Here is a 13,148-nt window from a genome sequence, read left to right as displayed (position 1 = left end):
GCCTGCCTTGGGGGAGAAGTGAGGATAATCCTCTTCAAGAGGTGCACAGAGGCCTTTTGGAGAATGAGCAGGTGCCTGCAAAGCTTTGGTCATTGAGGGGTAACAGAGAAAGAACTCACTTCACCTATAGAGAAACTCGTTATCAGCCATAGTCTACCTAAAGCTGAAGTGAAGAGCATCCATCAGTCATTAATCTCTGGCATTTTTAACCTGAATGGTTCCTTTGTCTGGGTTATTTGTAGCATTGCACACAGCAGTGTGGCTCAGCCCGAGGTCTGGTGCCATACACTTCCCTGTCTAGCAACCAAAATAAGTTAAACGGAGCTTGCGAAAGCCTGGCTGCAAAGCCAGCTCAGGTTGGGTCACTGCTGCACTTGGCCAGTTCCTCATGAGGCTTATCTTCTGTTGTTCTGGCTAGCTGCTGTAATACTCCTACAGCATACAAATCAAATTGTGTGTTACGGCAGTGTAAACGTAAATCCATTACAAGGGTGCTTGTCATTATCAGCAGTGTATTTCTTGGTTATGCACTGTGTTGCCTCCTGTGACAGAGAGCAACAGGCACAGCAGCTGTCCAGAGGTGCCAGGACCTGGCTCTGCTGTTGAACAGCCTATTTTCCAGAGCAGAATATGGGATGGAGGTTGTACAGAAAGGTGTGGTTTGGTGCCAGTGGCTGGCCTCATTTTGCCAGGCAGTTTCACAAAGGAGAAACTTTACCTTAGCACCTGGCTACTCAAAATCAAGCTGTTTGCAATGCTTCTAGTGCTGCTCTGATCCATCAGTATAGATGCAGATGGATGTAATGTGAGGGTAGAAAGAAAAAAAAAAAGCGGGAGTCAAAAGTCGATGGAGGACGTTGCTGTCTCAGCTTAAATAATGTGCTATGCAAACAGCAAAGTTCACTCTGAATTTTGAGAGGAATAGAAACTGAAAGCCACAGGAATGTGTGGGAGGAAAGAGAATGGGTTTCACCGTTGGTGACAATGCCCTTTTGTCTGATGATGCTTGAGGTGGCTCCCTCTGGGTGTTCCTGGGTACATACCCTGAGGATTTGGACACCCATCCCTGATGTGGGAGCACAGGGAAATGGGAAAGTCAACACCACCTTTAAGCTGCCAAGGAGCTGCAGGGCAGTTGCAAATCCCCTGAGCAAATCTAGCCTCCTTGGTCAGCCGTTCCTTGTCACAAGGATCTCCCAGGGGACCTGGGAGGGATAGATGTCCTTGGATGTCCTCGGCTCAGGTGTGAGCCACCAGGACTTGTGACCAGCCATGGTGACTGGTGGGCAGCGAAGACAGGGGAAAAGGTTGTGTGATGGATGCTCCCCGAGCCTGCTGCTTCCCCAGCTCCTGTGCCTCTGTGGCTGGGGCTTGGTGGGAGGTTCTGCCTTTCTCCTGCTCCAAGTCACCTTGGGCCTTGTCACTCAGATGACAGGAAAGGGAGCGGCTGGGAGCGGTTGTCTCTGTATTCATCCGGTCTTGTGCTCGCAGCCTGTGGTGTCACGGGGAATTTCTGAATCACCGGAGAAATTGCGAGCGTAGCTCGCTGCCTGCCACGTGGGCGTATTTACCCACAGCAGCCAGGCAGCAGGGAGGCGGCTGAGGCTGTGGGCTGGATCCAGTGGGTCCCATTTCCCGGCTGGTGGCGAGCGGTGGCTCCCCTCTGGGTGCCACAGGGTGACCTCCGCAGGGCAGGTGGGGTTTTGGCTTCCCAGTATGTCCCAAGGAAAAGATCTGGGCACCTGCATGCTTGCCTTTTTTGTGTGACACAGCGAATCCTTCTTCCTCCTGCTCACGAAGGAAAGGCAGAGCAGAGATGACCATCGTTGCTGTGAGAGCCACCTGGAGGCAGGGAGGGAGCTAAGGGTGGACGTGACTGTGCTACTCTCTGTCTTCTTTCTAATTTCCCTTCTGGCATGATGGCAGGATGTGCTGTGTGCTCTGGTTTGGGTCACACGAGCAGGGCAGCCCTCTGTCCCTGGGCTGCTTTGCCGTTGGTGGTCCATGATGCTCGCTGGGGGTAAGCACGAAAAAGCACTGGAGGGGGAGCAGCAGCGCAGGAGTTAAAGCACCGGTGTGAGCGGGGGTCTGCAAGCAGGTGCGAAGGTGACAGATAACAGAGAGGAAGTATCAGGTGCCAGGCAGAGCAGTGATGACATCAAGGCCACACTGCTGATAAGGCTGCCAGGCAGATGTGGAGCAAGAGTGATGTGACACAACCTGAGGCTGCAGGTCTGCAAACCGCACCGTGGTCCCACGGGAGGCGATGTGCTGCATCAGAGCCAGGCACAGCAGAAGGGTGTCCCTGCCAAAACACCCATGACAGAGGGGAGGAAGGGCCAGGCCTAAAGGCGTGACTCTCCCGTGTGTAGCTGGATCACTATGGCCGACGCTGGGGCACGTGGCCACCAGGAAGCCTCCCGTCGGTCCCAAGGAAGGACTTCTCCCTCTTTGCTCTGAGGGTGCAGGACCCTCGTCAGGGGCTCCAAGGCTGTGCTTTAAAACAAAGTGGGAAGAGGCAAAGCCAGCCCGCAAGCGGTGGTTTCCCCTTCGTCATGCCTCCATGTGTCATTTTAACTTGCTCTGTGAAGACAGCAGCGTTTGAATAACGCTGAGGAACCAGGTGAAGGAAGATCAGGCCTCATACCGGCCTCCAGCACCACAGGACCTGCTGACACCAGCACAGGAGCGATGTGGACACCTCCTGTCACCTTTCCGTGAGGGGACTGAAGTGGAGAAGGCAGCACGCACAAGCTGCACAGCTCCAACCCATCACTGCTCATGGCACAACCCCAATAGCCAGGCCACACATTTCTGCGACACTAGGGAGGCTGCCAGAAGCATTGTGATCAAAGTTTGGGGCTTTTTTAGGTGGTAAAGGCTGTGAAGGCCCACAACAGCCCTTGCACTGAGCCGTGCTGAGTGGGAGCAGCTTGCAGGACGCAGCAATGAGTTGTCCACCTAGTCGAGTGTTGGCTGGGGGCCTCTGGGGCCTTGCCATCAAGCTTTGCACGTTGTCCCCACCGCTTGGTTAGGGTGGCCATGGCGTTGTAGGCGGCTCACTGAGGACGGAGATCCCCGCCTCCCTGCTGGTCTGGTTGCTCACCCTCCTGGGTTTCCAACACTCAGCCTGAGCCTCTCCGGGCCGCAGCTCGTGCCTGCTGTTTTCATTGCGTCACCTGGGGTGACCAAGAAGAGATTGGCTCCTCCAGCTTCATAAGTGCCCTTCTTCTGGTTGTAGGCTGCTATCGGATCTCCCCTTTACTAGACTAAACAGCCACAACAGGCCCCCCTGTGCCTCAGGAGCAACTGCTAATGCAGTTAAATATTAAATTTAGTTGAGGGATTTCCAAAGTGGAATAATAATAAAAACCAAAGGTTATTGAACTGTATAAACTCCTTGAGGAGAGAATATAAAACATGTGCACAGCCGTCTAAGCGGTGCAGAGACACATTTCTGCAAGGGGAATCCTGAAGCATTTGTCCTCAGAAACAACCTTGCTCCTTCCCAAAACCAAGTCACAGTCGTACTGAGGCAGGTACTGCAGAAAGGCAGGAGAACTGCTGGAGAGAGCCCACGACCTGCAGGTCTGTGCTGGGCTGTGCCCCTCTGGTCACAGGGGATGCTCACCACGCCATTCCTGCTCGTCTCAGCCAGCCAGGGCCAGCAAGTACTGTGAAAAGCCTCAGGTGAGACCATGGGGGAGAAACGTCCTGAAATGGTCACAGTTGGCTCCTCAGCAAGTGCACGTGGTGCTGTGCCTGACTGGAGCTCTGCCAGCTTGCTGGTGGCTTCTGTGGGACACCTACCCTGCACACGCAGCACTTCCTACCCACAGCCAGGGTGAGAGACCCTCTGCCACTTCTGGCCCGGATTTAATCTGGGCATGTCTGTCCTGGAGGAGTTCTAGTCAACAGTAGTCTTCAGCTATGGCCTTTCTGCCCAGTGGTATTGCTTTCCATCCTTCTCCCATTATCAGTTGACCTCCATTCACCTGAAGAAGGCGATGATGGATGTGGAAAATTCTTCTTCTCAGAAAGAGGCAGTGAGGATGCTCACATGAAAAGACTGATGTCAGGCATGCATTCACGTAGGTGAAGCAGCACGGGTCTTCTGGAGTGGTGGTCCTTGCTGAAAAGTCCCTCAGTGGAAAGTCCTGAAAAGTCTTTGTTCAGGCCATGGCACAGCCAACCAAATCAGCACGAATTTTCCAGCTTTTTGTACATGAAGTCTTCTAATCTAAATGGAGCTCCCTGTTGTGTATGAATCACAGAATCGTAGAATATCTTGAGTTGGAAGGGACCCACAAAGATAATTGAGTCCAGCTCCTGGCTTCACACAGGACCACCCAAAAATCAAACCATTGTCCAAATTGTCCAAATGCCTCTTGAAATCCGGCAGGCTCAGTGCCATGACCACATCCCTGGGGATCCTGTCCCAGTGCCTGACCACCCTCTGGGTGTAGAACCTTTCCCTGACACCCAGCCTGACCCTCCCCTGTCCCAGCTCCATGCCGATCCCTCAGGTCTTGTTGCTGTTCATCAGAGAATGAAGAACGGCAGCTGCAAAGCCAGAGGGCTGATTTGGGGGAAACAGGCCCAGAGGAAGGCTGGCTGGGTGGGAGAGAAGAGCAGCATCGCCCAGCCCAGACTACAGCGCAACGGGATTTAATAACAGCCTCCACCAGTGCCAGCACCTGGAGCTGGCACGCTGCGGTTTATCAGCTGTGTGAGAGCACCCAGGTCTCTCTGACTGCACAGTTGGCCCGTTCCCAGTGCAGATCAAGTGCTGCTCAAAATGCTGCTTTTCCCAGTGCCGCCGAGATAAGCCAGCACCCTCCCCTATAAATGCCACTACGAGCGTAGCAAGGTGCACGAGCGCGTGCATCTGATCCGGCCATGCCTGCCAGGGAGCTGCTGGTGCTGGCGGTGGTGCTGGTGGCTCTCATCACCACCGGTGGTAAGTCCTCTCTGCTGCCGGTGGACAGATCCTCAATGGCAGGTTGGGACCCATGGAGAGACCAAAAATGGGAAGGGAGGGCAGAAAAAAATGCAAACAAACAGAAACTCTGTTTTGGAGAGGAGGTGAGGGGACAAGGCAACACAAGGCAGCATGGTGGGGTGGGAGAAGAAGGACTGGAGCAAATGCTTTGCACCTGGTGCAGGGTGCTCCCGCAATGTGTTCAATGCTTCGTGGAGCTCCTGGTCCAGAGCCTGGGAGGGAGAGCTATGGGAGAGGGGCTCGGTGATGGGAACAGGCATTCCCTTCTTTGTACTTCTGTCAATGCTTCGTGCTCCTGCCACTGGGTCTCGCTGGAAAGGCTGGTCACAAGTGTTGCTTAATGCCCCTGTGCCAACCTCTCACTTCTCTGCTCTGTTCCAGGGGCAGAGCTGGATGAAAGGAATGACCTGAGAAGGGTAAGACATTTCCATATGCTCTGGTTCATGGCTTCAGATCAGATCTGGCTGCCTCAGTGCCTGGCATGCCTGGGAGAAAGGCTGTTCCCTGAAACTGCACCCAGCCTCTGTGTGCAGGCCCTGCCCTGTGCGGGGCAGAGGGATCCTCTGAGCCTCTGTGCCACCAGCTCCAGCCACACTCGCTGCTGTCCAGATGCTGTGGGAGGAAGAGGTGGGAGCTGTTGGTTCTGAAATGTTTGCTGTGGTTTCTCCCTTCCAGCCGGTGTGTGGAGAGATGGTTGAGCTGCAGGCCTGCCCCCTGGTGAACTTGCCTGTCTGTGGGACCGATGGGAACACCTACGCCAATGAGTGCTTGCTCTGTGTGCAGAAAATGTAAGCTCATGCCCTGGGCAGAGGCCTCCAGGGGTCTAATTTTAGCTGTCTGAAAGCGGGCACTTGTCAAACACCGTGGGAAAACCACAGCACATGGGAAGCACGCAGAGTCCTGCCAGCAAAGTGGAATTTATTTTTTTTTCATCAGCTTAGCCTGGCTTTGCAGCCTTGAGCTTCACCCCTCCATGCTGGCAGTGCCCGAGGACAGGCGCAGGAATGCCCCTAGCCCTTGCAGGTGCTGGCCCCTTCCTTGGCACCACATTTAGGGACCACACAGCTGCAGACTGAGTGATTTTACAGATTACAATGGCTATGGACTAATCCCACAAAAGAGCTCAATATTTATGCACTGGATCAGCTTGCTAAATCAGATCAGCCAGCAGCTGTGTGGTCAGCAGGTCCAAAAGGTGGGGTCAGGATCTACAGCCAAGAGACATTCCAACATGGGTGTCTGCAAGCTGACAGCAAATTAGGTGCCTCATAGAGGATGAGAGAAGGTCCCCATACTGTGCTGTCTGTGGCTGGAGAATCACAGAATCACAGAGTGGTTTGGGTTGAAAGAGACCTTAAGGACCATCCAGTTCCAGCCCTCTGCCCTGGGCAGGGACGCCTCCCACCAGACCAGGTTGCTCAAGGCCCCATCCAGCCTGGCCTTTGACACCTCCAGGGATGGGGCATCCACAGCTTCTCTGGGCAGCCTGTGCCAGTGCCTCTGTGTGAAGAATTAGAATTTCTTCCTAATGCCTAATCAAAATCTCCCCTCTTTTAGTTTAAAACTGTTACCCTTTGTCCTATCACCACACCCTCTGACACAGAGTCCCTCCCCTGCTTTGCTGTAGGCCCCCTTTAGGTACTGGAAGGGCACTGTGAGGTCTCCCTGGAGCCTTCAGGCTGCACAACCCCAGCTCCCTCAGCCTGTCTTCACAGGAAAGGTGCTCCTTTCTGAAAAGACCCTCCTGAAAAGGCCCAGGGCTTTCTTGTGCTGGAGAAGGGAGATTTGGACCCAGCTGTGCAGACAGGTAGACCAGGCAGCTAGTCTGCACAGGCAGATAGCACCGCTGTGTGCTCCAAAGGGACCTCTGAGTGCAGACAGCCAGCTATGTGCTTCATGGCTTTTGGCAGTGTTTCAAGCCAAAGGGACCACCACAAATTTGGGCAACAGGGACCTCTTCAGGTTCAGTAAGGAGAAGCAGAAGGGTTCCTTTGCGGCAGGATCACCCAGGTTGGAAAGTGACAGGCTGAACAGGGGGATCCTGCAGGGAAGGAGCAGGGGTGAAGATCAGGTGTGATGCAGGCCAGCAGTGTGCTTGTCCTGCAATTAACACGAGCTGTGTGGTGGCTTGCCAGACGAGAGGGGCAACCAGGGAGTTTCAAGTGGGACACGGGGGAAAGCCCTGCCCCAGGAGGGTGGTGCTCCAGGGAGGTGCAGGGTCATCGGCAGTGGGACCTTCACAGACACAGACAGGGAGGGGACCTCTACAGGCCAGGATGGCTTGCAGACATCTCACCTTTTTTTAAGACATGAAAATGAGCAAACCAATTTCAGAGTAAATGGTCAGATCTAGACAGGCTAGGCGGGAGACCAAGCGTGACACAAGGGAGTATTTTTTCAAGCTCTTTACTCTCTTTTCCTACATTATTCTAGGAAAACCAGGCAAGACATTCGGATTTTGAATGATGGGGAGTGCAGAGATGTCTGAGCTTTCTGGTGGCTTTCCTGAGCCTGGAAACAGGTGATTAATTGATCCTGTGTGCTCTGTGCAGATTGAACATTTCAGTCAGTGATGGCGAATAATAAAATTACATGCATAATCTTATTTCAATAGCATTATTTTATGGAGGGCTGAGGGAAAACAACACAAGCCAGTTCCCACAAAGGGCTACTAAAAGCGTATAGTCAAAACATTCATTTCAAATCTGCATCGCATACAGGGCTCTGCACTGTGTGTATTATTTCCCCCACGTTGCTGTGAGAAAAGATATGTGGGAGTAGCAAGAAGCACACATAGCTTTGAGATCCTGGTGAAGGCGGTGCTGAAAAAATAGTTTTTCTGTAGGAGGCAGTTTATCAAAGGGAAGTTAAAGTTTCTCCAGCGTGGGAGTTGACAGCCTTCTCTCCAGCTCCCTAATAAACACCTTCACTTCCAGAGCTGATGCGAACTGAAAACAGCAACATTTGCACTTGTCATATTAGATGTTATTTAGCTTTTCACCTGAGACTGCTCCACAACAGGAGTCAGCCCAGGTAACCCACAGGAGCACTGAATGAGCGGAGTGGGGACACTGAATTCCAGGGACCCTGGATCTCCGAGGGGTCGCCTCCAAACTGAACTGATCCCCCAGCCTGCTCTTGGGGAATGGGACATCCCAACCAGCTGCCAAGTTTCGGCTCTAGGTTGTTCCTCATGTCAGGGCCATTTTTGGCACTGCAGTGCAGTATGATCCAATGCAGGTAATGGTTGTTGTTACCAGCCATCGATGGGGCTTACTCTGCTCTTTCATCTCCAGCTTTTGCTAGCTATGACATGACTCACCTTTCACTAAATACCTGTCACTGGGTTGTACAGCTTGATTATACAAGGGACTCCCTTGGCTCATGGTGGCAGAGGTCAGAGGACGCTGGCTAATCCAAGGCTTTCCTCCTGAATTCAGTTCAGTTCTGCTCCAGATGTTGTGTCCCTGGAGAATGACTTACTGAGGTTTTTACCTAACTTCAACAAAGCATTGGGTCATTTTGAAAAGTGCTTCACTGTGAACTGAAACCTTCCAGTGCTAGGTCTGTACTCACCCACAAGGGATCAGGCTGCTCTGACTTGCTGCTGTACTCACGTGGCTCATTTGCAGGCATCTGGGGAAGGGTCCAGGGTACACCATAAGGTCATAGAATCATTGAATCATTAAGGTTGGAAAAGACCTCCAAGATCATCCGGACCAACCATCACCCTACCACCAATGTCACCCACTAAACCATGTCCCTAAGCACCACATCCAGCCTTTCCTTAAACACCCCTCGGTTTTTAAGGTATGCTGATGCACACCAACCCCTAGGGGTTTAAGGGAAGTGAGCTCCCTAAGTGTCAAGTGAGCTCCCTAAACTCAGTGGCCACCCTGTGAGTCTGGAACCTGTGCCACTGTCACGGCCACTGTGCTTGGCCAGCCGGTCATGTCCATCCCCACATCCAGACACACTCCTTGTTCTGCTGTTTCCTGTAACCTCCATATGGGACACTGCAGCACTGCAATGCAAGACAAAGCCAGTGGTGACAGATTTAACATGAAGCAGCTGTGCTTGGTCAGACTGGAGATCCTTCTGACCTGTTGTCCCCAGCACTGGGACCACAAGCAGAGAGCAAGAGCAAATACCTGAAGGAGGGTGTGTTAGAGGGGTAATTAGGTATGGACAGAGCCCTGGGATTTCAACTGTTTTCTGGTCTGAAGGCAGCTGCTATCACTAGAAGTTCTTCCCTGCCCTGGTCTTGTTGCTGTCTGAAGCCCTATCAGCTATCGGCGACTATCACAAGGTCAGCACAGAGGTCTGCTGATATCTGCACGCTTGGAACAGCAGCTCTCCCTGCACTGAAGCGTCTCCTCCCACCTGCCTTCAGCGCTCTGGGTGCGGGTTTGGGGAGAGGCGGCTTGCTGTTGTCCCCCATGACTCAAAGACTGCCTCTTCACAGACACTGCCCCTAGCCTGGCTAGGTGCTGATAGCCGTCCAGAACTTTGAACATCCCTCTTGCCCTTGTCTAGGTGCTTTCCACTTCTGCAGGTGTGGGGACTACAGCTGCACACGGGTTGTCTGTGTGTATTGCTGTCACTGCACCACTTGTTCCTTTGTCCCCCCTTGGGACTCTCCTAACAGCTGGAAGCACATTTGCCCCTTCCAGTCCTCAGCTGGGGAGGAAGAAGTCAAGGGATGGTCTTCTGCTTTGCCAGAGAGCCTCAGACAGTGTCCCGTGCACCTCGGGGAAGGGTTTGTTGGGGTTTGGTACAGTGAGTGCTGATGACAACACAACTCCATTACCGCTCTGCTTTCCCCTGCGCCCTGGTGCAGTCCCCATTGGCAGGACACACCAGGGCAGCTCTGCCTGCTGGGGGTCCCCTGGGGCTGTGGGGAGGTGCTGGTGTGGGGTCACCAGCACCTCAGCCCCACATGGGAGAAGGGAACGCGTCTGGAGCCGCATGGAGCAAGGGCAGCCCGCCAGCATGGTGCTGCGCATCCCCTGGGAGCCCCGTCTGTTTATTTACACAGGATGGGAAAAATCAACACGGACGGTTCGGGGGCTCTTCTGAAGAGGGAAGCCACATGCCTGCAGCACAGTGTGGCGTGTTTATCCAGAAACTGCAGAGCTCTAGTGCATGCTCGTGGGCCAGACCTACAAGGTCAAAGCGTGGGTAGCCTCAGGACAGGGTCGGTGCTGGCTCACTGCGTGGTGGATTCAGCAGCACGCATCCTCCCTGGGGACCGGCGGGTTTGGCTGTTTATTTCACACAGTGAAAGAGCAAGGCGAAGCGAGGGGTGTAATTTAAAACCACCACAGACTGCAGGGGATGGCTGGGTCCAGCCTGGTGCAGAGAGCCTGGCTCGAAAACCTGGCAGATCCATGTCTGGCATGGTCAGGAGAGACGGGAGGAGCTGGTGGCAGCAGGACTGTGTGCTGGTCTGTGGCAGGACAGGTGTGTTACCCTGGCCACAAAGGTCTTGCTCCTGCGAATTCATGTTTATTTTTGCATAGTTTTGCCTGTTGAATTTATTCATCTCTCTCACATCGTTCCATGCATCAGTCACAGCAGGTGGAGGAGGGTATCTTCTGCTCCCATAGGCACCAGAGCTCAGGCTACAGAGCAGCTGGTGGCCCCACTCCTGGAGAAGTGCCTTGCAACCAGGAGGATCGCCCCACAGCCTGCCTCCAGTCGTGTCACTGTCATGCAGAACAAAACTGGGAGATGTGCCCTGGCACCCCGCATGACAGCCACATAGCTCCCCATGCTGATCCCCAGCATAACTTCAGGGCTGTGCTGGTCACTATAGGAGGGACAGGCATGTCTCTGGATGCTGCCTTGCTGTAGCAATGCCAGGTAGAGGGAAAACAAGGATGAAGCTCACAAAGCGCTCTGGTGGAGGTTCCCCAGCTCTCCATCGAGGAAACTGGGTGCATCGGTGAAGGTGGATCAGGGCCAGCAGGACCGAAATGTGAAAGGGGCAGGGGAAGCAGCATCAGGCACGCTGTGAAGTGTCCAGCTGCAGTGGTTCATGCATCTGGGACTGGCCAGAAGGTTTAGCCTGCCTGCACCAGCTCACCTGCAGAAAAAGAACACAGCTTGGGCCACATCTTCTGCAGAGCCCAGCTGCACTGCTAGTGCTGGGCGGGACAGGAAGGCAATGAAGGGTCTGAAATGAGACCGGTGCCCTTGGGATCCTGAGAAAGCCTCTGCCATGCTGCCCTCCACTTTGTAGAGGAGAAAACTCAAAAATAGATGGTGCAGTCTGTGGTTTCCCCACTGTTATCCATCACCAAAGCCTTCCCAGAGGATCGTACAATCACTTCCCTGGGATTTGGAGTAATTCACACACAAGAGCCAAACCTTCACAGGAATTTAGGTCCTGAGAGATGCAAGTGCAGGCTCAGTAAGGTCTTAGAGCCCATCTATCCTGTAAAGTACCTCTAAAGACTCCGAGGGCACAGCAGCTTTTTCATTTATGAATGATATTTACAAATTTATTGTTTTCTACCCAGCTGGAAAGTGGCTGGAATGGAGTAAACATTCACAGCACCATCTCTGCTGTGCCCTATGGCACTGTTTTGCTGAGTCAAGAGTGATTTATCAGACCTCAGCAGGCTCTGGAGTGACTGAGTGCTTCTCCCCAACAGGAGATGTGAGGGGTGAGAAGCTGGGTTTAGCCACAGCCCGAGCAGGTGGAGCTGCTCAGCCGTGGTGTCAAAGCTCATAGGCTCCTTGTGCAAGCTCCTCGCCGCCATGCCCATCACCGTGTGGGCCGCAACCCTTTGGTGCTCGCTGGGCAGCTTGTGCTGGTGGATCTGCCACCAGCCTATGGAGCCCTGGAACACCCAGAGGCGTCCCCCCTGTCTTCCACATTTCACGTCACCTGCAAGCAGCCTGGGAATCCCAGAATATTTCCAGCCCTTTTTGTGAGCACTTCCAGATGGGATGTTCCCCTGTGACCAGGCCTACGTTTTCCATCTCCCAAGCATGGCCTTCACACGGGGGAGCAACCCACAAGACAGGGGTTTCAGGATGTGTGTGTGAGGCAGGGTGTCCCCATGGCCACGCAGCATCACGCAGAGCTCAGCACGCACACCCTCACCAAGCAGCGAGCACACCTTGCCTCCACTTGTGACCGAGACCCAGGAAACTCCCCACAAGCGACTTGGAAGCCCTACATCTCTGTATGCCACTCACGTTCCTCACCCACCCTCCCGTATCAGAGCCTCCCCATATCTGCCTGGCTGCCACCACCCTGATGGTTCTTTTAGGCCTTTTAAACCCGCCCTGCCTCTCGTGAGGTACCAAGTAATCTGCAGTGGACACCGGGGAGGAGCCCTAGGGAGAAGCGGTAACCAGGGGGATAAGCAAAAAGGCAGCGGAGATGACCAGGGCCCACCAGGTTACATCTCAGGAAACCCACACGCATCAAGTTTGGAACTTGCTCTGGAGCTTTTAGGGACCGAGGGAGAGACACAGCAAGAGCAAAGGCTGCCCGTGGGCTGGAGGTGGGCCAGATCTGCCCATCCCTGCAAGCTGCTCCAGAGCAAGTCTTGGGACTGCATGCGGAGGTGGGATCACCCATGTTGTGAAAGGCAGGCAGTTCCCAGAGGACCTGGTGATAGCTGCATCATAGGGTTCTTCTACCACCCCTGGAGCCACTTTGAATTCACTGGACGGGTTATGGGCACCAGCACCACTCCAGAGCATGAGCTGATGAGTTGGAGAAAAGCACTGTCAAAACCTCTATCCCAAATACTCTGGTATTGAGAGTGTTAGAAACCGTGGTCAAAGCAGCGATGTGCCAGCAGAAGTCCAGCAGAAGGTCCAGCAGAAGTGCTACGCACAAGGATAACCTTAAGCTCCTCTGAGCTATCCCAGTGTGATAAATGCTGGAAGCCATTTGCAGAGGAGGCCAGGATTCCCACCTCGTCTTACGTGCAGGGAACCAGGGCACACCGACCTGGGATCCCAGCCACACAGACCATGCTGACCAGACCATCCTGCCCGTCAGGAAGCAGGGTCTCAGGACTGAAGCCAAAATAACAATCAGAAACTTCCCCTTGGCAGCTACATGTGCCCTGATGATGGTCCTACAGAGCCTGAGTGGGCCTTCAGTCTGTGCAGGTGTGGG

At 53.8% G+C, this 13,148-nt stretch overlaps 1 protein-coding gene across 1 annotated transcript; it reads left to right on the top strand.

The window, feature by feature from the left end:
* The first annotated feature begins 1,218 nt into the window (after positions 1–1,218).
* On the top strand, positions 1,219–7,607 carry SPINK4 (serine peptidase inhibitor Kazal type 4). The gene is made up of 5 exons (XM_050716544.1): positions 1,219–1,243; positions 1,543–1,695; positions 5,384–5,418; positions 5,678–5,790; positions 7,436–7,607. Exons 1-5 carry the CDS (start codon positions 1,219–1,221, stop codon positions 7,488–7,490), a joined length of 381 nt encoding a protein of 126 aa, XP_050572501.1. The 3' UTR covers positions 7,491–7,607.
* The last annotated feature ends 5,541 nt before the right edge of the window (positions 7,608–13,148 follow it).

The sequence above is a fragment of the Cygnus atratus genome, chromosome Z (genome assembly GCF_013377495.2).
Source record: "Cygnus atratus isolate AKBS03 ecotype Queensland, Australia chromosome Z, CAtr_DNAZoo_HiC_assembly, whole genome shotgun sequence".
Classification (NCBI taxonomy): Eukaryota; Metazoa; Chordata; class Aves; order Anseriformes; family Anatidae; genus Cygnus; species Cygnus atratus.
Note: the sequence above shows the minus strand (reverse complement) of the source record. Positions and strands in the feature narration are given on the sequence as shown.